Source organism: Mobula birostris, chromosome 6 (genome assembly GCF_030028105.1).
Source record: "Mobula birostris isolate sMobBir1 chromosome 6, sMobBir1.hap1, whole genome shotgun sequence".
NCBI classification, from domain to species: Eukaryota; Metazoa; Chordata; class Chondrichthyes; order Myliobatiformes; family Myliobatidae; genus Mobula; species Mobula birostris.
This window is the reverse complement of record NC_092375.1, coordinates 144,270,485-144,298,235: the sequence shown is the minus strand read 5'-3', so window position 1 is coordinate 144,298,235 and position 27,751 is coordinate 144,270,485. Positions and strand designations below refer to the sequence as shown.

Sequence of the window (27,751 nt, the reverse complement as noted above, 5' to 3'; positions counted from 1 at the left end):
AAATAAAATCAAGAGGAAGGTTTGTACCTATCATCTTTGTACCGCACACATCATCTCAGCAGCACGTTATTTGAAGAATGCTCCTTACATTATAAAATGTAATTCAGGAATAGATTCGTTAACACACTAACAAAGTGTTATCAGGGTATATTTCACTGGGTTTTGACTTGTTCAATGTGAGAATGCTTTGTCTAAACTACATAAATAGTCAGAAAGATATCAATTTACTCACAGGTTTGCTCCAAGAAGGTACCTTGACCCTATAGTAATGCTGTTTCATGTGGCTGAATTCATGAGTATTCATGTATGATTGAATTGAACTATGCCACAATTTTAAGAGTGGATCTTAGCTGTAGAGAGTTGTTCTGACTTGATATAGTTATATGATGTGATATAATTAAGTTTTGGAATGATACCCATCTTTCTGGTTTCTCTATTCCTTGAAATGTGTGCCCTTGGCATTCTAGGGTTGTCTTTTATGTTGTAAATCTTATATTTCCCCACTTCAGGGACACAATCCCCTGTTTCTATAACAATATCCTGGTAACTTTTATTGCCTTCGAAGGTCTACTTGAGTTATAGAACATAGAACATAGAATAGTACAGTACGGTACAGGCCCTTCGGCCCACATTGTTGTGCCGACCCTCAAACCCTGCCTCCCAGATAACCCCCCACCTTAAATTCCTCCATATACCTGTCTAGTAGTCTCTTAAATTTCACCAGTGTATCTGCCTCCACCACTGACTCAGGCAGTGCATTCCACTCACCAACCATTCTCTGAGTAAAAAACCTTCCTCTAATATCCCCCTTGAACTTCCCACCCCTTACCTTAAAGCCATGTCCCCTTGTATTGAGCAGTGGTGCCCTGGGGAAGAGGCGCTGGCTATCCACTCTATCTATTCCTCTTAATATCTTGTACACCTCTATCATGTCTCCTGTCATCCTCCTTCTTTCCAAAGAGTAAAGCCCTAGCTTCCTTAATCTCCGATCATAATGCATACTCTCTAAACCAGGCAGCATCCTGGTAAATCTCCTCTGTACCCTTTCCAATGCTTCCACATCCTTCCTATAGTGAGGTGACTAGAACTGGACACAATACTCCAAGTAACACACATCAAAGGTGCTGGTGAATGCAGCAGGCCAGGTAGCATCTCTAGGAAGAGGTACAGTCGACGTTTCGGGCCGAAACCCTTCGTCAGGACTAACTGAAAGAAGAGCTAGTAAGAGATTTGAAAGTGGGAGGGGGAGGGATGGAGTCAAGAACTGGACAGTTGATTGGCAAAAGGGATATGAGAGGATCATGGGACAGGAGGCCCAGGGAGAAAGAAAAGGGGGAGGGGGGAAAACCCAGAGGATGCGCAAGGGGTATAGTGAGAGGAACAGAGGGAGAAAAAGGAGAGAGAGAGAAAGAATGTGTGTACTCAGGTATTAAACCAAGAATATTAACACAGGCAACACACATCAAAGTTGCTGGTGAACGCAGCAGGCCAGGCAGCATCTCTAGGAAGAGGTACAGTCGACGTTTCAGGCCGAGACCCTTCGTCAGGACTAACTGAAGAAAGAGTTCACCAACAACTTTGATGTGTGTTGCTTGAATTTCCAGCATCTGCAGAATTCCTGTTGTTTGCAATATTAACACAGACTATTTTTGGGTTATGAACAATCTTTGGTTCCACTTGCAAAACTATACTAGATTATCACCCTTAAACCAATGACTTATTTGTTGGGTAAAATATAGGAACAAATTCCAGCCAAAGTTACAAATTATGCAGATGTTACAAATTATGCAGATGTAGTTTCTTGTAAAAATTTATGTAATGATTGTGCAAATGAATTTGTATGGATTTTTTATTCATTTACAGGATGTGGGGATTGCAGCAGTACCAGAATTTATTGCTGCTCCCTAATTGCCTTTGGGAAGTTGGAGGCAAGCCATCCTTTTGAACAATTGGAGTCTTTCAGGTGAAGACACTTTCACAGTCCTGAGGAAATCGACCAGAAATGCCAACGGTCTTCACAGATGCTGTTTGACGTAAGTTTCTCCAGCAGTTTGTATTTGGTCCTCTTTACAAAATTCAAAGTTTCTTGCGTCTCCCTCATTGTTACTGAGTAGGGTTTAAACCCAATGGTAATGAATGGCAAAATATTTTCAGGTTAAGATGGCTTATGACTAGGAGGAGAACATGAGGTGGTGGTGTTTCCCTGCACTTGTTGTCCTTGTTCTCGTTGGAGATGGAGTCTGTGTGTGTTTGGGAGGTGCTGTTGGAGTAGACTTGTTGAGGGACTTATGTGAATGGCCCTTTGGAAAATCAGTGCAGTCTGCATCTGACTATTGACTGTGACATATTCTTTCTATTAGCTTCCTCCAGAGAACAGCATTCTGAAGGCAACTGCACGACAATATTTCATTGCCAATATTCACTGTTCCAGGGTCCCACTGACTGAGCTTGCCAAACTGCACGAAATTATGGGTTTTCTGTGAAGCATTAGTCAGATGCTAAACAGAAGGGGTGGGGAGGTGGGTGTGTATGGGGTGTCCAAGGAGAGGTGGAGCCTTTGGTGAAGGGGCTTGTTGTGCCCCGTCCAGGGCAGCTCACTCACCTTTGGTCCCCACTGGACACTCAGCTCTCATCTGTGGCTCTAAGTTGCTGCTTGCATGTGATAACAATCACACCCTGGCACACTGCTTTGACAGGTAGGCTAAATCAGATGAGATAGGAACATAAACAACAGGAATTCTGCAGATGCTGGAAATGTTAGCAACACACATAAAAGTTGCTGGTGAACGCAGAAGGCCAGGCAGCATCTCTAGAAAGAGGTGCAGTCGACGTTTTAGGCCGAGACCCTTCGTCAGGACTAGAGACTGGTGAGATAGGAACATGCCTGTCCGAGCATGTGAAATTAGCTCTGACGGACTGGGCTGATGAAATCTACAGTGAGATCCAATGGCCAGGAAGGAGGTACTGCAATGCTCCATGGAGAGCGAAGGCACAGAAGACATCATGGTCATCCACTGCAACCAAGGAAGACCACAGTTTGTGTTGCAGAGCTGAACTTCACACCAATAAGCTCTTCCATTACTTCTGGAGCAACTATGTTGTGAAAATGATGCAGGCTCTCAGCTTGATGCTTGAGCCAGTCACTTTTCTTGTTCGAATAACATATTCTAGCTTAATATTAACATACACGGTTTGTGTCAGTGGCCATCAGAGCAGCTGATTTCCTTCTCTCTTCGCACTGGCCAACTGAGATACTGATGTCAATTGTGACACGTGGATGTCTAATTGGCCAATATCAGAGAACAAAGGATGTCAGAAACTCAACATGTGGCAGTTCTGATCTGCAGTGCTTGTACTTGTATCATATACTTAGTGAGCCAGAAAGAAAAACAATGATAAACAGTCTTCATCACTCTAGCATTGCGTACTTAGACAATTATTTTCATATTATATAAAATATTCACTTCACTTACAGTATTCCTTTAGTTTTACACTAGACTTCTAATTTTGTTCTTTTTTTTTGCTTTCTCTTTCCATTGTCACAAAAATAGCGTTTGGTCTGTTTAATAGTGTTATTCTAAATTTTTAGTGTTCCTCAAGTCCATCTTTTGACCAAAATCATTCCAGGATGAGAGTTTGGGCAGTAGTTACATCCCATCTCTCCACTGAATTGGCTCATGGGTGCCTTAGAGAGGGACTCATATCTGATTTTCCTTCTTACCCTATGGGTTGGTGCCTAGCCTTAGAGGGTGCCTTCCTCTGACTGGAGATTACAGAACAGAGACACTGCTCTGAGATATGAGGTGTGAGTGGGGTAGAATTCATGTTCAGATAAAATATAATAAAATCCATGAGAGATGCGCCGCTGCACTGCCTTTTACCATCCATCTTTTGATTATTTATTGGTGGCCAGAAGGAGTCAGTGTTTATAACCATTCCTCAGAACTGCTCCAGTATTAAGTCTGCTTTCAATTAGAAACACAGATGGTCCATTAAATCACTGCACCATAACATTACAGTCAACAGCTGACAACATTATTTACTAAGTGAACTAAACCCAAAAGATACAAACACCTCAGGGAATTACTGTGACCTCAACTGAACATTCATGGCATACCTTTAGAGTCTTATTTTGGAGGTCTTCACCGGATGAGCTCATTTCTTGTGAAATTTCAGTCTTCATTTTCTGCTCATCTTCAGATGAAGGGCCTCTGTCACTTATATTGCAGGCCAACTCATCCAACTTTTTTTTCAGCTTTTCCTCCTCCAGGACCACATCTGTCAAATCAAGTCCAGAAGCCATGGACCTAGCCGGAGATGACACATGAGGCCTTCCCTTGTTGTCTGGTGACTACAAAATTAACAAAAGATATTTAAAAAGCTAAAGCACAGAAGCAGGCAATTTATTCCAGCTATTCTTTTCATAGAACAGAAGCAACTCATCCATGCTAATCTCATTTGCCCACATTAGGCCCATATCCCTCTGCTTCTTTCCAATTCCTGTACTGAACTTGTGAAAATGTCTTTTAAACATTGTAGTTGTACTTTCTCTACCACTTCCAGTTAGCCACCATCTTCTGAGTGAAAACTTGCCCCTCAGATCTTTAAATTCTCCCCTTTTATCTTAAACCTATGCCTTCTAGTTCTCTTACTTCCATTACTTCTGGAGCAACTATGTTGTGAAAATGATGCAGGCTCTCAGCTTGATGCTTGAGCCAGTCACCTTTCTTGTTCGAATAACATATTCAAGCTTAATATTAACATGCACAGTTTGTGTCAGCGGCCATCAGAGCAGCTGATTTCCTTCTCTCTTTGCACTGGCTAACTGAGATACTGATGTCAATTGTGACACGTGGATGTCTAATTGGCAAGTAATAGACTCCACCCCCTCCACTCCCCTCATCCCAAACCTAAGAAAAAGACTCTATCTACCCAATCCATGTCCTTCCTAATGCTATAAATCACTATAAGGTCACTCTTCAATGAAGTCACTCTTGAGTTCTATGTTCCAGTGAGAAAAAAACCATCCTATCCAAATTTCTCTTCCTTATAAGAGAAGCCCCTCATTTCAGATGATATCTCTTTTACACTTTTTCTAATGTTATCGCATCCTTCCTGTGGTGTGGCAATAATTCCAAGTAGGGTCTTTTGTACAGGTCCAATATGACATTCCAACTCTTATACTCAGCCTTATGAGGGTAAACATGCCTTCTTCACTTCCTTATCTACCTGTGTCGTTATTTTCAGGAACTTATGAACTTGCACTCCCAACGTCGCTCTGTTGCAGCATTAGCTCGCAAGACTGCTGTGGTCCATGCCAATTACCTTTCGTGTCCTGTTACCCGGCACTAATCTGAGTGGTACACCCCTTGTTACAGACTTCTACCATTCATTAGTTTAACAAAGATTCCCTCCACTTACTATCCTAAACAACCTCTATCTTTCAATTTTCAAAGCTTAATCAATGCAACCCATGGCCTTAACTTGATTTACTTTCTCCAAGTCACTAGACCACCTCAACTAGTTCTCAGGTTGCCACCAGTTTGAAATGTTGGACATTGTCAACATAAGAGGCTGCAGATGCTGGAAACTGGTACAATGAACAATCTATTGGAGATGTTGAGTGGATCTTTATGTTACATATGTGGGAGGAAAGGAATAGTCGATGTTTCGGGTTTAAACTCTCAGGACTGTGAGTGGAGAGGTGAGATGGCTAGTGCAAAGAGGAGAGGGGGAAAGGCTCCCAAGGTGATTGGCGGATGAAGGAGATGTGCTCGGAATCTTTTCCCTCACATCTTTTCCTCCTTATACGGGAAACCCTGCCTCTCCACTCTCAGCCCTGACGAGGGTTTTGATCTGAAACATCAATAATTCCCCCCCCGCCACAAATGCTGTTTGGCTCACTGAGTTCTTCCAGTAGATTGCTTGTTGGACATTATCATTTGAACCAACCACATATTCGAAGTTAATTTAGTTTGAGAAGTCTCATTTTCCCTTTTGTTTTTGCACCACATTCTATTGATGTCAATAGGATTCATCCGTAGAGTTGAAAAGCAGACTAAGTTGTGTTAATATGTAGGATATGCTTTACCATTCTTGGAGTGTTGAGAAACGTTTTGATCTCCATTTCACATGGAGGCATTGCAGAAAGTGCTAAATGGATGTACTAGAATGATACTATAGCTGAAGACAAGTTAAAGAGGTTGTGGTTCTTCTCCTAGAAAAAGATAAGTGATCTATTAAAGGAAAGTTAGATTAAATTGTTCAATAGGAGTGCTGGGAAAATTATTTTCACTTGCAGAAAATAGCAGGACAAAAGGTCAAAATAATAATGTAGTCTATTAGTATATACAAAAGGCACATCAGTAAAAAAGCTCTTTATCGTGGGATGACTGAATATGAACCTAAAGGGCTATCTTAAGGTATGGATGTGATGAATAATGTTAGTACTTTTAATGAAAAAGTAGTCAATACGTGAAGGAGAAATTAAAAGAGTATGTATTGATAGGCTTAAGTGATGATATTAGAAAGAGGCTTGTGATGATAATGGATGTTAGAACAGATCAGAGATCAGATAGTCTGAATGGCTTGTTTCTGTATGGTAGGTACTTGCTGATGTTCATTTGTTGTAAAGTCTAACAGAAAGGGAGGACCTTGTGCCTATCACTCATGTTTGCTTTTTAAATGTGCTGTCAAATTTGTCCAACTCATAAATCAGCAGCTCAGTTTTCTCTCACTTTTTCAAAGAGGTAAGTGCCCTAAACAACCAAAACAAGGAAGAAGGTTTCTTCTATCCCAGCATGTAGCTTTCCAGCTGCATTAGCATTACTTTATTAGTTTATTTGAAAACTATGTCTTTCTTTCTGTCTTAATGAAAATTCAATGTCTGTCAACATTCTCAACACTTTACACTTATGGCTGTGAGGCTAAGCACAGCTCCAATGCCATATTTAAGTTTGCTGACGACACGGCAGTCGTTGGCCGAATCAAAGGTGGTGATAAGTCAGCATATATGAAGGCGATTGATAATCTGGCTGAGTGGTGCCACAAGAATGGTGACTTATATGTACTTTGATAATAAATCTACTTTGAACCTTGAACTAAAATGCTGTGAAAGAGAATGATTCAACCCAGTGTGGTGAAGAAAATCTGCAGCAACTAACTCACATGTTACTCAAATAGCTATTAGTTTTCCAGGAGTTTATTTAAAGGATGCAACTAATTAGTTTGATATGGAAATGTGCACGGCATCACATTTTTCACAACAAGTCCCTTCAGTAAACAACTTGGTGTACAATCAAGGGAGCTGTGTGTGCCATTAAGAAGGATTGCAAAACAGATATCACGTAATGATTTCCTGATCATGAGAGCATGTTGATTTGATCAATTTGCCACTGAGTCATCTTTTTTGCCTTCTGTAAACTTCCTGTTTGATAATGTGGTCTACAGAAAGCAAATGGAACCTACGATCTCAACAAATCACCATGCAGGTTAAAGAGACTCAGGAGGTAATTCCCTCAGGGCATTAAACGTTACCTACACAGACAAATTAAATTCAGCTTTCAAATTTCCATGATCATTTAAAAAAGCCTTCTGCAAGACCCTTGGATGCCAAAGACTAGCAATGTTGCATTTGCTCTGATTATATCAAGAGACATTTGAGATGCATCCTCATTCATAGTCACCCACCAAATAGGAAAGTGATGGACACTCCTCCTTCAATCCCACTTCTCTCCCTCTTAAGCAAATGACAATGTGAAGAACATTCACATCAACAAAAACAAACTAACTGGGAAATACAAAGTAGTCCCCATCTCCCTGGAAACACTGCTGCCTTTGCAATGATAGAGGTACTTCCACTACACTTGGTATTATTATCTGGGAATATATTGAGAGCCTTTATCTGCATACCACCGCTAACTTCATAAAAATGTTTCAACGTGCTCCACAGGAATGTTAATGTGCAAAATAGGTACGGGGGGGGATGTCAGGGGTAAGTTTTTTACACGGAGACTGGTGGGTACGTGGAATGCACGGCTGGCGACAGTGGTGGAAGTGGATACAATAGGGTCTTTTAGGAGACTCTTAGATAGGTACATGGAGTTTAGGAAAATACAGGGCTATGTGGTAGGGTGATTCTAGTCAAGTTTTTAGTGTAGGCACAACATGGTGTAGGTACAACATGGTCAGCACACCATTGTGGGCTGAAGGGCCTGTAATGTGCTGTAGATTTCTATGTTCTACGTTCTAAAATTGATATTTAAGCAGCTGTCAGGCAAAATGAAGGACATCTTAATGGAGGAGCTTGTAAGGAGAGCTTGACCGGTTTATGATGGTACTTCAGAGCTAAGGACCTTGTCAATTGTGGACACAACTATCAGTAATGGAGAAATTAAAATCAGAGATATGTGGGAAGTCTCAATTGGAGGAAAATAGATATTTCAAAGGTGTGCAGGAGGCAGTTGAAACAGGGAGGGATGAATACTTGAGCCCAGCCTTGGCAAAGGGCGTGCTGGGTGGCACGTTTTAACTTTGAAAACCTGATCTGTTGTGCTGAAAGCTGGGACTCAATTGTAGTTTAACCTGTTGGAGTGAAAGGTCATTGGTGTCCCATATCTGCACCATTCCACTGCACTGTAATGGCTGCATTTAATGTTAGAAGCACCTGCTGATGGTTCAAGAATTAATATCCTACCAGAATAAGTTGCTTTGTTCATGATGATGAGGTAGTAAATTGTATTAGACATTTGCTTTACAGGAGAAGCCAGACTGGTAGTAACTGGTTGCCTCTCTGACTGGAGGCCTCTGACAAATAGTATGCCACAGGGATTGGTGCTGGGTCCTTTGTCGTTTATCAGCTATATCAATGATCTGGGTGATGACGTAGTAAACTGGATCAGCAAATTTGCGGATGACTCCAAAATTGGAGGTGTAGAGGACAGTGGGGAAGACTGTCAAAGCTTACAGTGGGATCTGGACCAGCTGGAAAAATAAGCTGACGAATGGCAGGTGGAATTTAATGGAGACAAGTGTGAGGTGTTGCATTTAGAGAGGACAACCAGCATAGGACTTACCCAGTGAATGGTAGAGTACTGTAGAGAACTTAAATCCCTTCTACATTTTCAGAGAGTGATTCTGGTAAAAAGGGCAACTGGCGAGGACATTATCTTTTAAAGGGCTTCCTACAGAAACTTAAATCGGTTACTTAAAAATGATGTGATATTTGAAAAAATGATTTTCGAAATATGACAGTACAGCCACAAGCTGTTTTATTTGCCACCTTAGTTATTTCATAAGGTGTTTTCATAGAGTCTTCGAGTCTTGCATCATGGAAACAAGCCCTTTGGCCCAACTTGTCCATGCCAATCAAGGTGCTTTTCCAAGCTAATCCTATTTACCTGCTTTTGACCCATAGTCATCCAAGTCCCTCCTATCAATGTGCCTATCCAATTGCCCTTTAGAAGTTTTATTGTTCCTGCCTCAACCACTTCCTCATGGAGCTCTTTCTACATAGATATCACCATCTGTGTAAAACAGTTGCCCATCATTACGGTGTCCTCTCTCAGTACAATGGTTTGGAGACCAGTAAAAAGCAAAAACTATGTGTAACTGGGAAAAAATTAACCTACAATACTATAGATCCTTTACTTTAAAAGTCCGAATTATTGATATTGTGGTGTTAGATCCCACCATGTTATGATGCCTGGCTTTACTGTTCGGTAATTACTGTCAGCTCGCTTGGATCCAGCATTTAATCTGAACTATGTACAAGAACAAGGAAAATGAGGATATATTATGACAACTTTTCCTATTTTATACTTGACAGGTGGACCTGTTAATGATTATTTTAAGGATATTTCTTCTTCTTCTCAGACAGTCCCACGCTAAACATAACCTGCTTCTGCTCTCATTTACCCACACCCACTGTTTTTCCCCTCCTTTCTTCCGAAATCACAGACTATACTGGCAACATTAAATAATTCTTCTTCATAACTCTGACCCTTTTAAGAATTTAAAATTTTACAAACATTTCCTTGGCCAGTAGTATCATGAAACTAAGAGGGGAGAGATATTAAGAAAGAGTAACAATGCAGGATTGGTTAGGGACGAACAATTTATTGCTGAACATGCAAATGAGTCCAGCTTTATCCAGCTATCTCCTATAATCTTGGTTTATGTATCCTTTGGTAAGATTAGTTTCTTTTCGATGGCTGGTTGCCTAAGTAAGTCATTTGGTACTTAGGTGGGGTTCATGATGATGATCAGAGGCCATTTTCTGTGTCAAACTCCAACAACCAAGCAGTATGTACTCCTTTTGCTTGCTCAAATTATCACTTGCCCTGAGTTTAACAGAAAACATTTATTGATAATAGGAAAATGCATATGATAGTTCAGAATTTTTGCCATTTTCCTCAGTGCAATTAAGCATTCCAATGGTTACCTTTAAAACGCTGGGGGTTATCTTCTTCTCCAGTCTGCTTAGCACTTGCTCAATGGAAGACATGCGCTTGGATAGGTCTGAAATCTGCAGGTAAGGATAGGGTCAAACCACCACCAGCTCACCGCCACCACCACCTCCACCATCAAAAGGTGAAAGCATTTTAAAATTCATCCAGCTTAAAGAGGAGACAAAAGAGACTGCTGATTAAGTAAAAAAGAGAAACTCGAAAGGTCAGCCAGCATCTGTGGAGGGAATTAGTCAACATTTCAAGACAAGCCCTTTCGGCTGGATTGAAAGAGTAGAGGTAGGTGGCAACAAGGGCGATGCATCTACCCATTACCCACATACTCCTCGCACTGGATCCCTTCCCCTTACTGTTCCCATCTGCCCACACCACCTCCCGTACTTAGTTCCATGCTCCACCCTATTTTCCTCTCAGATTCCATCATCTGCAGCCCTTGGCCGACACCCTATCACCTCCCAGCCTCAGTTGTTATTTCCACTTTTCATCCTTCCGCCTGCCAATTATCCCTCCTCACATGGATCTGTCTAACACTTGTGACTCTTGCCTATCTCCTCCTTTCATCTTTTTATATTGACTCTTTATATCTCCCCTCTGCTCCTTCAGTCCAGATGAATTTTCAACCTGAAACGTCGACAGTCTATCTCCCTTCACAGATGCTCCTGACCTGCTGAATTCTCGCAGTCTTTTTTTTCCCTTCAGTTTCAAAGGGAACTTCAGTGTCAAGTTAAAAGATGCAAATTGAAGTCCAATTTTGGATGCTGAGAGCAATGTAGACTTGCATTATTTTCATTCTCAATTCCAACGAATTATTGTTATGCCATGTATGCATCATTTCTTATCCTTACTGTTATACTAAATATCCCCTTTCAAAGTTATTGTCAGAATCTGTATTACATATAGCATAAAGTTGTGATGTGCGGAAGTGGAGTTGCAGAAACTAACTAGACAATTAATTTTAAAAAGAAGATAATTGGAGGAAAATCAGCAAAGGCAAATTTATGACAGGAATTGAGTACATGATCAAAGGTGCCTAATTGTAATTATATACTGTAAGTTGCTAACAGCACACCTAGAGTATTGAGTACCTGTTTGTTTACTTTATCTACAGAAAGGTATACTTACCACTGGGGGTATGCAATGAAGATCCATCAGCTTGACTCCTCGGCTGATGGACGATGGAATAAACTAGGTCTTTATCTTACAAATATTATTGAACTTACAAAATTCTCTTAAATCCTAACAGGATGGATATGGATGCAAACCCTGGTTGATGCATCTGGCACCGGGGGTCAGAGTCTCAGAGTAAGAGGTAGACTATTTAGGACTGAGATGAGATAAAATTTCTTTATTCAGAAGACAGTAAATTTTTGGAATTTACTGGCTACTAAATGTTGTGCGCTATATTATTTAAAACTGTGGACCATAAAGGCAAAACGTCAATGTGCAGTATATGGCAAGTTGTGTTTAACACATAATTGTGCTCATTTGTGTGAGCTTGTTTGCTTGAATTCTTTGTTTACCTGAATTCCACCAGCGCCAGAATTCTCCAGTGAAGTGCCTTTATTCCAATGCTGTACAAAGTGGTGATGATACATTGGATGTTCAGGAGCCTCATCGTTGTCAGAACCCTCCATGTCCGTGTAGGACTGGGCCCTGCGCTTCTGTTGTGGCAAACACTTCTGCACCTCAGTTTCTTCATTGGAGATCCATATTGGAGGAACGGACTGAACGTGGGAAACCCTCTGCTCACAATGCATAAGCTCCTCTGAGATCAATTTACGTGGACGCGAAGGACATGGAAAATTAAAGACATTAATGTGAATTTAGAGGACCCATTTACTGTAGAAAAATTAGAAAAGAACCTTGAAGAATTAAAAGGAGGCAGAAAAGAACTTAAACAGGACATCCAGGGTGTTAAAAAGGGCTGGGAAATATCCGTGGTAAATAGAGTTAAGGAGATCCCCAAGGCATATTGAGAGTGTGGCCATGAACCTGTTGGTGCACTGAAGGTTAAAAGAGGAAAGTTGACAGAGACACTAGATACTTCATATCAAGGAAAAGGATAATGAGATAAGGGAAGGATTGGCTGACTTTCTCAGGCATGTTGATATCAAGAAGGAGGAGGTGTTGGAGATCATGAAGAAAATTAAACTGGATGAATTCCCAAGGCCTGACGGGATCTATCCCATGTTATTTTAAAAGGCAAGTGCGAAAACTAACAGTTCTTTAGATTCTCTTTCAATAAATGTGAGGTTATCCACTTTGGTGGCAAAAACAGGAAAACAGATTATTATCTGAATGGTGGCCGATTAGGAAAAGGGGAGGTGCAACGAGACCTGGGTGTCATTATACATCAGTCATTGAAAGTGGGCATGCAGGTACAGCAGGCGGTGAAAAAGGCAAATGGTATGCTGGCATTCATAGCAAGAGGATTCGAGTACAAGAGCAGGGAGGTACTACTGCAGTTGTACAAGGCCTTGGTGAGACCACACCTGGAGTATTGTGTGCAATTTTGGTCCCCTAATCTGAGGAAAGACATTCTTGCCATAGAGTGAGTACAAAGAAGGTTCACCAGATTGATTCCTGGGATGGCAGGACTTTCATATGATGAAAGACTGGATCGACTAGGCTTATACTCGCTGGAATTTAAAGATTGCGGGGGGACCTTATTGAAACATATAAAATTCTAAAGGGATTGGACAGGCTAGATGCAGGAAGATTGTTCCCGATGTTGGAGAAGTCCAGAACGAGGGGTCACAGTTTGAGGATAAAGGGGAAGCCTTTTAGGACCAAGATGAGGAAAAACTTCTTCACACAGAGAGTGGTGAATCTATGGAATTCTCTGCCACAGGAAACAGTTGAGGCCAGTTCATTGGCTATATTTAAGAGGGAGTTAGATATGGCCCTTGTGGCTAAAGGGATCAGGGAGTATGGAGAGAAGGCAGGTACAGGGTTCTGAGTTGGATGATCAACCATGATCATACTGAAAGGCGGTGCAGGCTCGAAGGGCCGAATGGCCTACTCCTGCACCTATTTTCTATGTTTCTATGATATAGGTGTGGTCTTAGAGGACGGGAGAATAGCCATTGTTATTTCTTTGTTTAAGAAGGGCAGTAGGAATAATCCAACAAATTACAGGCCAAAGAGCCTTAAATTAGTGGTAGGGAAGTTACTGGATAAGATAGTTCAGGGCAAGATTTACTCACATTTAGAAAACCATGGACATATTAAGGATAGCCAGCATAGATTTGCACACAGGAGGTCATTTTCTCTGAACTTGATTTGAGTTTTTTTAAAGAGGTGATAAAGAAGATTCATAAGGGCCAGGCAGTGGATGCTGTCTACATGGATTTAAGTAAAACTTCAGTAAAGGGTCATTTGTGCTAAACTCATCCAGGAGATTAAGGAGACTTGGCAGTTTGGATTTAAAACTGATTTGGCCATGGTAGACAGAGGACGGTGGTGGAGGGAGTTACGTTGACTGGAGGTCTATCACCAGTGGTGTTCTGTAGGAAATAATGCTGGGACCTCTATTGTTCGAGGTCTGTGGCACGATTTATATGAAGGCTGATTAGTAAATTGTGGCTGGTATAACAGTTTTAATCTGGAAAAGTGTGAGGTGTTGCCCTTTGGGAAGTTAAATGTAAGAGAAAAGTATACAGTGAATTTCAGGGACCTTAGGAACATTGATATACAAAAGTATCTTGGCATGCAAGTCCACGGCTCACTGAAAGTGGCAAAGCATGTAAACAGGGTGGTAAAGAAAGCATGCAAATACATGCCTTCATTGGTTGTGGAGTTGAGTATAAAAGTAGGGAAGTCATGTTGCACCTGCATTAAACTATGGTTAGGCCACATTCAGGGTATTGAGTATGGTTCTGGTTGCTGCATTGTCAAAGAGTTGTGGGGGCTTTGGAAAGGATGCAGAAAAACTCCACTAGTATTTTGAGGAACAGAGAATACCAGCATTTGGATATCAGTCTGATTAGGAGGAGTCAGCTTAGGTTTATGCATGGGAATGCACGCTTGATGGATCTTTTAGAGTTTATTGAAGAGGGAACCAAAAGCATAGATGAGGCTAGGGCAGTGGAGATTGTCTATAAGACCGTTGACAAATTCCCACATTGTAGGCTTGTCTGGAAGATTAAGATTCGCCATGGAATCCAGGGGGAGTTAGGTATATGAATTAAAAAATGGTTCAGAGGTTGGAAATGAATTGTAGGGATTCAATGTTGTTTCTTGGAATGGAGGCTATTGACTAATGGTGTGCTGTAAGGTTTGGTGCTGGGACCCTTGTTATTTGCTATTTATATAAATAATTTGGATGCAAATATGCAAGGGTTGGTAAGTAAGTTTGTGGATGACACAGAATTGGGAGATGTTGTTGATAGCGAAGAAGGCTATTGTAGATGACTGGGGATCGTGATCAGTCATGGAAGTGGGCTAAGCAATGCAAATGGATTCCAAAACAGGTTTGTGTGAGGTGATGCATTTTGGAAATCAAACCTGTGTAGTAATTACACTATGAAAAGTAGGACACTATGGAGTGTCATGGAACAGAGGGACCTGGGGGTATAAGTGCACATTTTATTGCAAGTGGTGCCCCAGGTAGACAGAGTGGTGAAAAAGGCATTTAGCAAATTGGCCTTCTTCAATCAGGCAACTGAGTGTGGAAGTTGGGACGTTATGTTGCAAGTTATATAAGCTGTTGGTAAGGCTACATTTGGAGTACTATGTACAGTTTTGGTCACCCTGTTATAGGGAAGATTGTGCTTAAAATGAAAAAGGTGCAGAAAAGATTTCCAAGATGCTGCCTGAGTACTAGGGAGAGGTTAGTCAGGCTAGATTTTTATTCCCTGGAATGTAGGAGAATAAGCGTGCAACCTTATAGAAATGTTTAAGATGGTGACAGGCATAGATAAGATGGTATGATAACAGTCTTTTCCCAATGGTGTGAGAGTCCAAAACTAGCGGCATAGGTTTATAATGAGATGGAAAAGATTTAAAAGGGACCTGAGGGGCAATTTTATTTTTATGCCGAGGGTGATGGGTGTAAGGAACGAGCTGCCAGAGAATGTGGTCAAAGCTGGTGTAATAGTAGCATTTAAGAACTATTCGGAGAAGTATATGGAGGAGCAGGGCTTAGGGCAAACATAAGAAATTGAGACAGTTGGATGGGCACAATGGTCAGCATGAACTGGCTGGGACAAACAGCCTGTATCCATACTGTATTGCTCTGTGACTCTACGATGTTGCCTGGATTAGAGAGTATTAGCTGTAAGGACAAACTTTGATTGTTTTCTCTGGAGCATTAGGGGTAATCTGATAGAAATATTGTATATAAAAATATGGCATAGATAGGGTAGATAGTGAGAGTCATTTTCCCAGGGTGGAATTATTACATATTGGAAGGAATAACTTTTTAGTGAGAGGAGAAAAGCTTAAAGGAGATTTACAAGGCAAGTTTTTTGGCACAGAGTAGTAAGTGTCAGTGGAAGTGGTGGAAGCAGATGTGATTGCAATGTTTAAGAGGGGTTTAGCCAATACATAAAGAGACGGAGAGAATGGAAGCATATGGATCACATGCAGGCAGATAGGATAAGTTTAATTTGCTATCATGGCCAGCATAGACATCATGTGCCAAAGGATGCGTTCTTGTGCTGCACTGTTCTATGTTCATGTTTTTGCCAGCAATATTATCCCAGGACATCTTTTTAGGGATATGAGTTAATCCAATAATGAATTTTGATGTTTGAATAGATATCATAGCAAATAAAACTTGATAGTGAATTCCCTTGCAATAAAAAATTAGGTATCAAGAAAAGAACAATAAAACAAAGCAGGGCTAGAAATTGGACAAACTCTACCTTCTTAAGGATACTTATGGTCAAGGAATGAACGCCAGGGATATTGGATATTGAATAATGAGACTTGCACTTAAAGTTGGAATTGATGTAGATGCCAAAGCTGAGGTGCCAATTATTAGCTCTGTATTTCACCATGGAATGTACACTCAGTGACCACTTCATTAAGTACACCTGCACACCTGCTTTTTATGCATAAAAGTCAAACAACAAAATGGGGAAGAAATGTGAACTAAATATCTTTTGCTGTGGAATGATTGCTAGTGACAGATGGGGTTGTTTGAGTATCTTAGAAACTACTGATCTTCTGGGATTTTCATGAACACCAGTCTCTAGATTTTACAGAGGATGGTGCAAAAAACAAAACAAAAACATCCAATGAGTGTCAGTTCTGTGGGCAAAAACACCTTGTTAATGTGAGAGATAGAGAAGAATGGCCAGACTGGTTCAAGCTGACAGGAGGGTGACAGTAACTCAAATAACCATACGTTACAAACAGTTGTGTTCAAAAGAGCATCTCTGAACTCACAACACATCGAACCTTGAAGTGGATGGGCTACAGCAGCAGAAGACTGCACTTCGTTTACTCCTGTTCTAATAAAATGGCCACTGAGTTAGGTACAAATGAAGTGTATTGCACAGCGCGTGAAGTACCTAGTGAAGAAAATGGAAGCATACCAGTTTTGCAAGATCTGTCCAAGCTTTTCCTTCTTGAATTAATTTCCACTCGGACTTCTGTGCTGAACACTTGATCTGGCATCAAGTTCTGACTTTTCTCCTGCAGGATGCTCCGAAATACTGAGGAAAGTTCTGGGTTGTCAATTAAGGATCCTTTCCTGGAAGCCTCTCCTGTTACACCATTGCCAGGAAAAGAAGACTCTGAAAATGACTGTGAGAAAAATGGAAATGAAGGAAAATAATGGTCTTCTCCAAAGCCCAAATATTGTGCTGATAAAACTATCTTAAAGGAAATTCCCAATTGGAATTGAAACATCAACCAGTGAACTATCACTCCTGAGACTGTGAGCCTACTGCTCGTGTCTATAAGATCCCCTGTGAATATCCACGGGATATGAGCTGGAATTCACCAACCTTCTTAAATAGTCACTCACTCCACCACTGGCACACAGTGGATGCGATTTGGAGCGTTGGCAGGGGAAAGCATGGTAGTGTCACAGTTAGTGTAATTGCTTTACAGCCCTAGTGATCACCGATCATGGTTCAGTTCCACCCCTGTCTGTAAGGAATTTGTATGTTCTCCCTGTGACTGTGAGGGATTCCTCCGGGTGTTCTGGTTTCCTAACAAATTCCAATGACATATGGTTAGGGTTAGTAAGTTGTGGGCATTCCATGTTGGCACCAAAAGCATGGTGACACTTGCAGGCTTTGCTCAACACAATACTCTGACTGTGTTGGTCATTGATGCAAAAGGATGGATTTCAATGCATCTGCCACAAGCGGGACTTCCTGGTGGCCAAACATTTTTGTTCCAATTCCCATTCATGTTCCGACATGTCAGTCCGTGGCCTCCTCTTGTGCAAAGGTGAAGCCACCCTTAGGCTGGAGAAGCAGCACCTTATATTCCATCAGCATAGCCTCCAACCTGAAGGTGTGAATATCGATTTCTCCTTCTGATAAACAAATTTCACCCCCTGCTTCCCCTATTCTGCACTCTGACCTTTTACCTCTTCTCACCTGCCTATTACCTCCCCCTGGGTCCCCTCCTCCTTCCCTTTCTCCTATTGTCCACTCTCCTCTCCTATCAAATTCCTTATTCTCCAGCCCTTGACCTTTTCCAGCCACCTGGCCTCACCTATCACCTTCCAGCTAGCCTCCTTCCACCTCCCCAATTTTTTTATTTTGGCATCTTCTCCCTTACTTCTCAATTCTGAGGAAGGGTCCCAGCCTGAAAGGTCGGCTGTCTGTCCATTTCCATGGATGCTGCCTGACCTGCCAAGTTCCTTCAGTATTTTGTGCTTGTTGCAATGCATTTCACTGTATGTTTTGACATACTTGTGACAAATAAATCTTATCTCTCATGCACTGTTCTATTCAGTCAGGCTGTTCCAACAGCAGTTCCTAAGCCCACGATCTCCGTCGCCAAGTACAAGGGAAATAGGCAGATAGGAACACTGCTGCCCGCAGTTTCCTTCTAATCCTGAAACACTTCTCCAATTTCTCTGTGAGACATTTTCCCAGGAAAATTGCAGTGACGGAAGAAGATGACTTATCATCACCTTTTCAAGGGCAATTAGGAATGGACAATAAATTCCAGCCTTGGCAACAACACTGAGATCTTCAAGATGAAAATACAATAAAGTGGCGCAAAAGAAAATTCTCCATGGCCCTTGCTATAGTCTTACTGCTAATCTACATTGGATCCAACAGCTCCAAAGGCACTGATATCTTCTGTAAATAGCCATTTTGAATGAATGCTTTCAGGAGGGAGAAAATTGGAACAAGTAGAAAGGATAGGCTTTTTGTTTCGAGTAGGTGGAACAGCATTATAGGGTGAGTCCCTGTGACTGCACAATTTTCTAGAATTTCTATTGGGGCAAATAAAACAACTTTAGCTTTGAAGTTAGTGGGAGCTGCATTCTGACAGTGTAAACAGCCTTGTTAATTTAGAGCCAGAGGAATTCAGGTCTGCTTCTAGCCTAGCAAAGTTTCCTCAGTCCTGAGTGTGGTGTGTGGGTTTTAGCATGGATGGGTATCTTCTGGGGGCTCAGGGTTGGAGAAAGGTAACCTGGAAAAATTAATGTTTCAAAAATCCTGTGAAATTTATGTTATCATTCTCTAAGGAACTCAGCAGGTAAGGCAGCATCTATGGAAATGAATAAGCAGTCGATGTTTCGGGTCGAGACCTTTCATCAGCACTGATGAAGGGTCTTGGCCTGAAACATCGACTCTTTATTCATTTCCATTGATGCTGCCTGACCTGCTGAGTTCCTCCAACACTTAGCATGCATTACTTTGGATTTCCAGCATCTGCAGATATTCTTGTGTTTGTTATAATTCTCTAAAGTGATATTCCTTGCCAAAGGCATCCTGCTGATCAACTGGAGGCCCTATGAATGGGAGGTTTATTTCAGAAGTTTGTGTACAAGAATAAGTCAGAGGATGATTAACTTGAGGGGACAGGTTTTGAAGGTGATTGGTTCACTTGGGGAGATATATAACTGGAGAATATCGGGTTTGGAGGAACAGTATAGATGTCTACAGAGTAACATGTTTGGTCTAAAGGAAACGTGTCTTTCTTCCTGACTCAGGCCAATGCATAAAGTTAAACAGCAGCATTATTTGTTTGCTTCCAACCACTGGGCATCCTCAAGGGTTGGGTAACTCAGTTCTGTGCTTTAAATTGACAGCTGTTTTTAACCTGCCTCTCACTAACTGATCTGAGCTGCCTATGCTCATTAAAAGTGGACACGGGAATTTTGTGTGGCTTGGGTTGCTGGTTAACTTTGTTGAAATTTACCCACCCATATCTGTGGGAGATCAGATTGAGCCCTGCATTGGAGAGCGGAGAAATATATAATTTCCCTGAATTACAATGCATCACGAGTACAGAGTAGAGGATGCAATCATATGTACAGTGTATTAGAATGTTTTCGAAACTGACGATGTATGCTTTGGGAATAATATAATGTTCCATTTTGCTTTTCTGCTTTCATGCATATTAAAAGAGAAACAAATTCTACTGCTTTACTTCTAACCTCAGATTACTCTCTGGAAAATATCAATATTTATCTACACCAACATAAAAATGCAAGACATTTGAAAAACCTAAGGTTAAAGCTGTGCATCCCTGCTTGAATAAGCAAACAGATTGTGCGGTATGATATTGAAATCACTGATCAAATTTGGGGCTTACTCATGCTTTCAATGTTCTAACTGCTAAGCATGGATCAAATTTGAAAAAAAATCAAGAACAGGAAACTAGCCAGTAGCTGGATGTACAGATTTAATTAAATGACTGAAACAAACAATAGAGATTTTAAAAATTGCAACGCATTGCACCTTCAAAAGTATTTGGATACTTAATTGAAAAAGGAACACTGCATGTGAGTTCAATTTCAATGTTTAAGACCTTGGATAGGTACATGGATGGTATGGTCCCAGTGCATCGATGGAACTAAGCAGTTTAAATTTTTTTGACACAAATTAGATAGGCCAAATGGCCTATTTCTGTGATGTATTTTCCTATGACCCTGTATTTGGTAATAGCAGGCAGTGGAATCAATTGACAGCATTTGAAGAGGCAGCATTGGCACAATGCATTTTATGGTGTAAGTCTGCCACTCTGGCACACACAGTAAATTGAGAGATCCCAACTGACCTCAGCTAGTTCAGCATCTGTAAGGAATGCTCAGCAAATCCCTGACCAGCAAAGTTCAGGAATCCACTTATGGAATACATATGTGCTGCTTATAGTTAGCACGCTTTACAGTACAGGTAACCCTAGTTCAATTCCCACCACTGCCTGTATGGAGTTTGTTGTTCTCCCTTTGACCCCGTGGGTTTCCTCCAGGTGCTCTGGTTTCCTCCCACATTTGAAAGATGAAGCGGTTGGTAGGTTAATTGGTCATTGTTAATTGTCCCATGATTAGAATGGATTAAATTGGGGGAGCGCTGGGCGGCGTGGCTCGAAGGGCTGGAAGGGCCTATTCTGTGCTGTATTTCAATGAAAGAAAATTGCTTGTGGAGGCAGTTGGCAAATTGTGCAGTAACGCTGAAGAATTGCAGGAGTTACCTGGAAGTCATTCCCCTCATAATGTGGTGACGGAACCTGGAGAGAAGGGCGACGAGATTGGGAGGAGTATTCTGAGTCCATATCAAAGTCAAAAGGATGCACCGAAAGCAGACGTTTGTTTCTACGTTGCTATGGGTATACGAGGAATAGAAAATACTTTAGATACTTTTCATTTCAAGGTTTCTTATATATTTGTTTCTTTAAAGATATAAATACCTTAATCAGAGTTTTGAAGGAATAACAAGTAGAAGCAGCTAACTGAGTGCTTTTTTCCTAAAAGCCATTGGGTTGAATTGCCTCCTTTTTTGTTTAATGCAATGCCTTTTGTGACAATCTAGAATGAGTATAGCATTAAAATGATCACTGAGTATGCTTTAGTTAATGGAATTATTCACTGTTTTGCCCCGTGGATTTCAGGGTTAGGGGAGAAAGCTAATGGAAGTACGTCATGGAAAAATTAATAAACTAACAACCTAAAAAGGGTAATGCATTGCATTTTCATTCAATCAGTAAAGACACAGGTGATGGTCACATGACTTCCATTTGCAGAGGAGGCTATTTATGGTGTCTGACATGTAAAATCTTACTTGAATTATTCCCACATCTTAGCCAACATACACCAATGCTGTACAAACTTCCATCTGAACGATCAGCAGCTTAAACTTAATTACTATTTCTCAGCTAACCAACATATCAAGGCAACTTATAGTAAGTCAATGAACATTAACTGGATATTCAGGAGAATTTAAAGGACAGCGTAGCAGACTTAAGGAGACTTTCAAAAGTGGGAAGAGATGGAAAGGCGGAGGAATTCATATGAGGATTTGAAAATTCAAGCACTAGGTGATTTAAATATTTGGTCACTGATGCATGGAGGGTGAGCACATTTGAGACATGAGAAAACATTTTGATTTTATCACCATTCTCACCCAAATATGTAATTAATAAACAAACCCCATTTTGTTCTGAGTACTGAATGTTTGGAAATCATATGCAACTCAAAGATGAATTTTAAAACTTAATCTTGGCTGATGGGCTAGAGGGGTCACTGGGAAGATGCTTCATGATGAGGATTGAACCAAATATTTTGCTTACATTTTGGTGAGAGTGGAAAAAAGCTTCCTTCAGAATCAGAATTATTTATTATCACCGACAAATGTTGTGAAATTTGTTGGTTTGACGCAGCAGTACAGAGCAAGATAGAAAAATTACTGTAAGTTAGAATATATAGTGCAAAAAAGGAATAATGAGCTAATGTTCATGGGTTTATGGACCATTCAGAAATCTGATGGCGGAGGAGAAGAATCCGTTCTTAAAACATTGAGTGTGGGTCTTCAGGCCACTGTGCTTCCTCCCAGATAGTGAAGAAGTTATGTCCTGAATTGAGAGGGTCCTTAATATGGATTTTGCCTTCATGAGGCACTGCCTTCTAAAGATGCCCTTGATTGTGCAGTGTTGTACCTGTGATAGAGCTATCCCACCTACACTGAGACGGAGAATGGCACGAGCTGAAAATCTGCTTTGAGTGGCATCCAGACACCACTTGATGCAAAACCAGATATGAAGTAAAGCTAGACGAGGAACAAGAGATGATTAATGTGCGAAGCAAACCCAATGTGGAAATTAGAGAGTGCAATTAGTTATCAATACATAAATGAGCTAATAGAATGATTAATTCAAACTGTTAAGAGACTGGAAAAAAGATGTTGCTTATATAAGGTGGGCAAACAGAACAAGTAATATAAATGAGATACTGATGTTGGTATAAATGAAAAAAAGCTGATAATACAAACAGATATAGAGATATGGAAAAGAAGTTACTTAGAGATACTAAATGTAAATATTAGAACTTTTGTAGTTAATTCCACAAACCAAGTCAAAGGATATTGGGAAAATTGTTACTTATACAAGCCAGATAAACGAAAGAGGAACAGGATTGCTGTACAGAGCCCTGGTGTGGACACAGCTGGAATATTTTCTGGGTTGTCTACAAAGAGATATTCTTCTGAAAGAGGGCCTGCAGGAAGTGACCTTTATTTCCAATATTTGTATCCAATTTATGTTAAAACATCAGTTTGCATTCTCTGCCTAAGATGGCTATGGAGGTTCAGATGTTGAGTATATTTAACAGCTATGATTTTATTGTACATTGGAGCAATACAACATGATGAGGGGTAAAATGGTGTATTCCTGATTCTATTTCTTATGTTCTTCTCTCGCAGTAGAACCAGATACAGCAAGGGATTTGTAAGAAATACTTTCTATCAGCGTGGAATATAAAACTGCTAATTTTCCTTTCAATACATGATGCTCTTATGGCTTTTAGTTCATAGTAATGCCAATTCAGCTTAAGTGCATATCAATTTATTTCCTTGCCATGATTTTCCTTGGACTATATTTTGCACAAGATATTTTTACACTTGCCTCAATTAAGGCTCCATCTTGAGCACTGCAACTGGTTTAGCAATATTGCACTTATTTATATATCTTGTACTTGGAATTGTTGGCCAACATCTCCAGTAATAAATGTAAACAGCGTGATTAAAGAAGTCACAGTTCAATGTCTAAAGTAAAAGCTTATTGTAGAAATTAGTGACATTTTCAAAAGCGAACAGTGAAAGGGATATTACTGTACTATAGTGCTGAGCTTCTGAGTTATCTAAAGTATCTTCATCCTCTTCAATGACCTCTGCCATCATCTGTGGATCGTATCCACCTACAGGTAAGAAAAACAGTAGAGAAAAACACATCAATAATGCTGCAAATGTATTCTTGCTGTGAAACGTCAACACCATATAAAGCCGTGTGTTCTGGGATCACGTAGAGTGGTGAACTTCAGAAGAATAATATTGAAGATCAATTTCACTTATGGTTTAATAGCGTGGTAGTCTTCCTCTGACACATACACTAAATCAGACAGTACATACTTGGGCCATTTCACAGGATCCAATACAAATGATTGATGCAAACTGGAAGAAACCAACTCCATGTCTAATTGGTGAACACAATAAAATTAAGACAACTTCTGGTCCTGTTGTGAGCAAAGGTTGGGGGGGGTGGTGGGGGAGAAGGTCGGGGGGGGGCTTTTAATTAAGCAGAAATATCAATCCATTTTATCTGACCTGGCATATGAAGCAGCCACCAACTTGATAGTAGACTGTGGAGAATACGGTGAAACAGGACCTCTCAGCAGAAAGTCCTTTCTAATTCAGAGAAACACTTTGCAGGATAGTGTCCAGTGCCCTGATCGAAGATGAGAAAGAGATCCACAAGAGACTATGTGTGTGGAGGGGGTGGATGGGGCAGGGGGTTCAGAGTTTTTAAGAAGTATTTAAGCAGTACTAAAAGGGGTAAAGTATTTAGGTAAGGAGGGTGGAGTATATTTGAATCTATCAGGAGCCTGCGTATCTTTCATTCACAATTAGGTGAACTGCAAATGAGTGAAACCTTGCCATTACTGTTACAGCAATCGGCAACAGGGCAGTAGAGGCAATGATAGCCAGGACTCATTGTGGTTATTCTTGATTTCATGTGGCAGAATAAAACAGGTGATTGTGATCTGGACCCGGACGGAGGGTCTCGGTCTGAAACATCGACTGTTTATTCCTTCCCATAGATGCTGCCTGACCTGCTGAGTTCCTCCAGCATTTTATGTTGAGTTTTACAGTGCTGAACATCACTGAAGACTAATCATAACAAGGATTTTTTTTTGGGTGACAACAGGAATGCAGTGGATGAAATCTGTCTAATTTTCAGAAGCCTTCGACAAGGTACCCATAAAACCCTAACGAATGAGGTTAAAGAGTGCAGAGACAGGGACAAATAGCAGAACGAGTTGCTTGTGAGCTTCAACTCAGAGAGCAAAGAGTGTGAGTAGAGGGTAGGTATTTACAGTGAAGACAGGGGGGTAGTGTTCCATAAGGATCAGTACTGAATCCACTCCTGTTCATGATCTGAACTCTGTCATCAAAACCACAAGTTCTAAATTTATGGATCATACCAAATTGAGAGGGGAAAATCAGTACGGAGGAAGATGCCCACAAACTACTACATTAATAAACTTGCAGAATTGGAAAATAATTAGCATATAAGGTTTAACAAAGCAAGATAACATATTTTAGTCAGAAAAGCAGGAAGGCAATAGGAAGGAAAGGATGTCTAGGTGGGTTAGAGAACAAAAGAGATTCAGGAAGTACAAAAGTACCAGTCACTAATATTTATGCCACAGGTTAATAAGGCCATTAAAATGCAAACTGAGCATGAGGACTTAGTTTTGAAGGGATAGAAATTAAAAATAGGTAAATTATGTTAAATATGCATTAAATCTTGCTTCACACACAAAATTCTGGAGGAACTCAGCAGGCCACGCAGCATCTATGGGAAAAAGTACAGTCGATGTTTCGGACCGAGACCCTTTGGCAGGACTGGAGCAAAAATGCTGAGGGGTAGATTTAAAAGATGGGGGAGGGGAGAGAGAAACACAAGGTGAGAGGTGAAACCTGAAGGGGGAGGGATGAAGTAAAGAGCTGGGAAGTTGACCGGCGAAAGAGATACAGGACTGGAGAAGGGGGAGTCTGATAGAAGAGGACAGAAGGCCTTGGAAGAAAGAAGAGGGGGGAGGAGTACCAGAGGGAGGTGACGAGTGGGCAAGGAGATAAAGTGAGAGAGGGAAAAGGGGATAGGGAATGGTGAAGGAGGGGGGCATTACCAGAGGTTCGAGAAATCGATGTTCATGCTGCCCAGTTTGAACCTTGCTTAGAGCTTACTGAGAGAACTGTGTATATTTTTGTTGCCTATATTATGGTAAATATATAAATACACTGGAGAGGATACAGAGAAGATTTTCAAGGATAATACCAGAAAGACAAGAGTATACATATCCTCCGATGTTTGCTCAGTAGAAGAACAAGCTGGACCAGGACAACTTACTGTCCATTCTGCAGTCATGCCACTTAGGGACTTGGACTAAATTATTTTTTCTTCTTTGCAACTATATGTTTTTCCGAAATCGTAACCATATGTGCTGTTTGTGTAATGTGCAGTGTGCTTTATGCTATTTGTAATGTGTGTTGCTCCTTGGCCCCAGAGGGATGCTGTTTTGTTTGGCTGTATTTATGTATGGTTGAATGATCATTAAACTTGAACTTCAACGGACTGGGTTTCATTTCTCTCGAGAAAAGACTGAGGAGTGACCTAATATCTTTATAATTAAGAAGGATTCTGTAAAAAAAAAAGATGCAGCGAGAATATTTCCATTTGTGCAGAACAGTATTCGAGACTCTAGTTATGTGGCTCAGCAAGAAATCCAAGTGGGAATTCAGGAAAAGAAACATATTTATTTAGAAAGTGCTGAGAAAATGAATTTACTGCTGCAGGAAGTGTGTGAAATGAGTATTATAGGATTTTTTTTGGAGGGAGAGTGTGCATGTGGAGGAAAAGGAACTAGAGAGTTCTGCTTATAGATTTAGGTGGGGTAAGTAGAGGGCACTCATGGAGCATTAACCACAGTGTGGTAAAGTTATACTGAATGGATAATTTCTATGCTGTATATCCAGTATATCTAATCTTGTTTAAGGTTCTTTTCTCAGATTATTATGGAAAAAATCATATTTATATCATGCCTCTCATGACTGCATGTCTTCAACATTCAATGTCACACTAGATCTCATTGATAAGGTAGTCCACAGGTATACATTTAATTCAGTGTTATTGTTTTCCCTTTCTGCCATGAATTATGATCCTAATCAGTGTTAATGGGAGCTGGACCCAGGAGTCTGGGCTACACTCAGAAGTTGGGGATGCAGTACTGAGTGGTGATGAGGGGGTCAACTCTGGCTACTACCCAGGAGTCAGATGCTCGTGTCAAAGGATTGCTGTAAAGTGGAAAACAAATAAAATGTTTTGTTGCTTATTCACCTTGCAAATAACTGTCTGATCCATCGTCAAATTCACCTTCTTCACTTTGTGAATCTGTGAGAGATAACAAGTAAAATTTAATAAAATTTTAACTCTTTTCCTCAACATGATAGTTAATTGTACCACAAGATACAATTCCAATGACTGCTTGGCAAAAGCTTTAAAACACTTAACAGAGCCATATTTCAGGAAGAAATAGGGCCTAGATTTTGCCCAACAAGAAAATTGGAAAGACTGCTCCAGTTGAAACCAGCTACAAATACCACCAAATATTGTCCAACCCAATCTAGTGAAATTCCAGAAAAATTGGACATGTGGGGTAAATTCAACATGTGGGGTATTAAAATCCCGAATGAATTCCAGGAATGTATTATCAATACCTGGGCCCCAACTATTCCTGACATGCATCAACAGTTTGTACCAATTATTATTTTTCCAAGTTTATATGTTTTCTGATGGTACAAAGCTGGGTAGGAATGGGATACAAAAACACATCAACAGAATACAGCCAAGCTGAGTGAGAGGATGAGAAGAAGGTGGATGTAACGTGATGTAGAAAAATGGGGTAGCAGTGTAGCACAGCAAATAGTGCAGATGCCTTATTGTTCCAACAACATGGGTCTGATGCTGACCTTCTGTGCTGGCTGTGTGGACCGTGCACATTCTCTCTGAAACTACATGGGTTTGGTCTGAGTGATCTGCTCCTTGCCACATCTCAAGGATGTGTAGGTTGGTAGATTATTAACTGTTCT

The 27,751-nt window shown here is 40.7% G+C and overlaps 1 protein-coding gene across 13 annotated transcripts in view; it reads right to left on the bottom strand.

The window, feature by feature from the left end:
• LOC140199427 (melanophilin-like) overlaps nt 1-27,751 on the bottom strand; it is a 192,536-nt gene that overhangs the window by 21,135 nt on the left and 143,650 nt on the right. For 12 of the 13 annotated variants that reach the window (XM_072261507.1, XM_072261508.1, XM_072261504.1 and 9 more), the window contains 7 exons: nt 27,000-27,053; nt 23,714-23,799; nt 21,084-21,212; nt 17,009-17,219; nt 11,987-12,231; nt 10,442-10,525; nt 4,118-4,351 (listed from right to left, as the gene is read on the bottom strand). In XM_072261507.1, coding sequence (XP_072117608.1) covers nt 4,118-4,351; nt 10,442-10,525; nt 11,987-12,231; nt 17,009-17,219; nt 21,084-21,212; nt 23,714-23,799; nt 27,000-27,053 — 1,043 coding nt within the window. The remainder of the gene's footprint in view (nt 1-4,117; nt 4,352-10,441; nt 10,526-11,986; nt 12,232-17,008; nt 17,220-21,083; nt 21,213-23,713; nt 23,800-26,999; nt 27,054-27,751) is intronic. The other variant, XM_072261511.1, reaches the window with a different exon arrangement.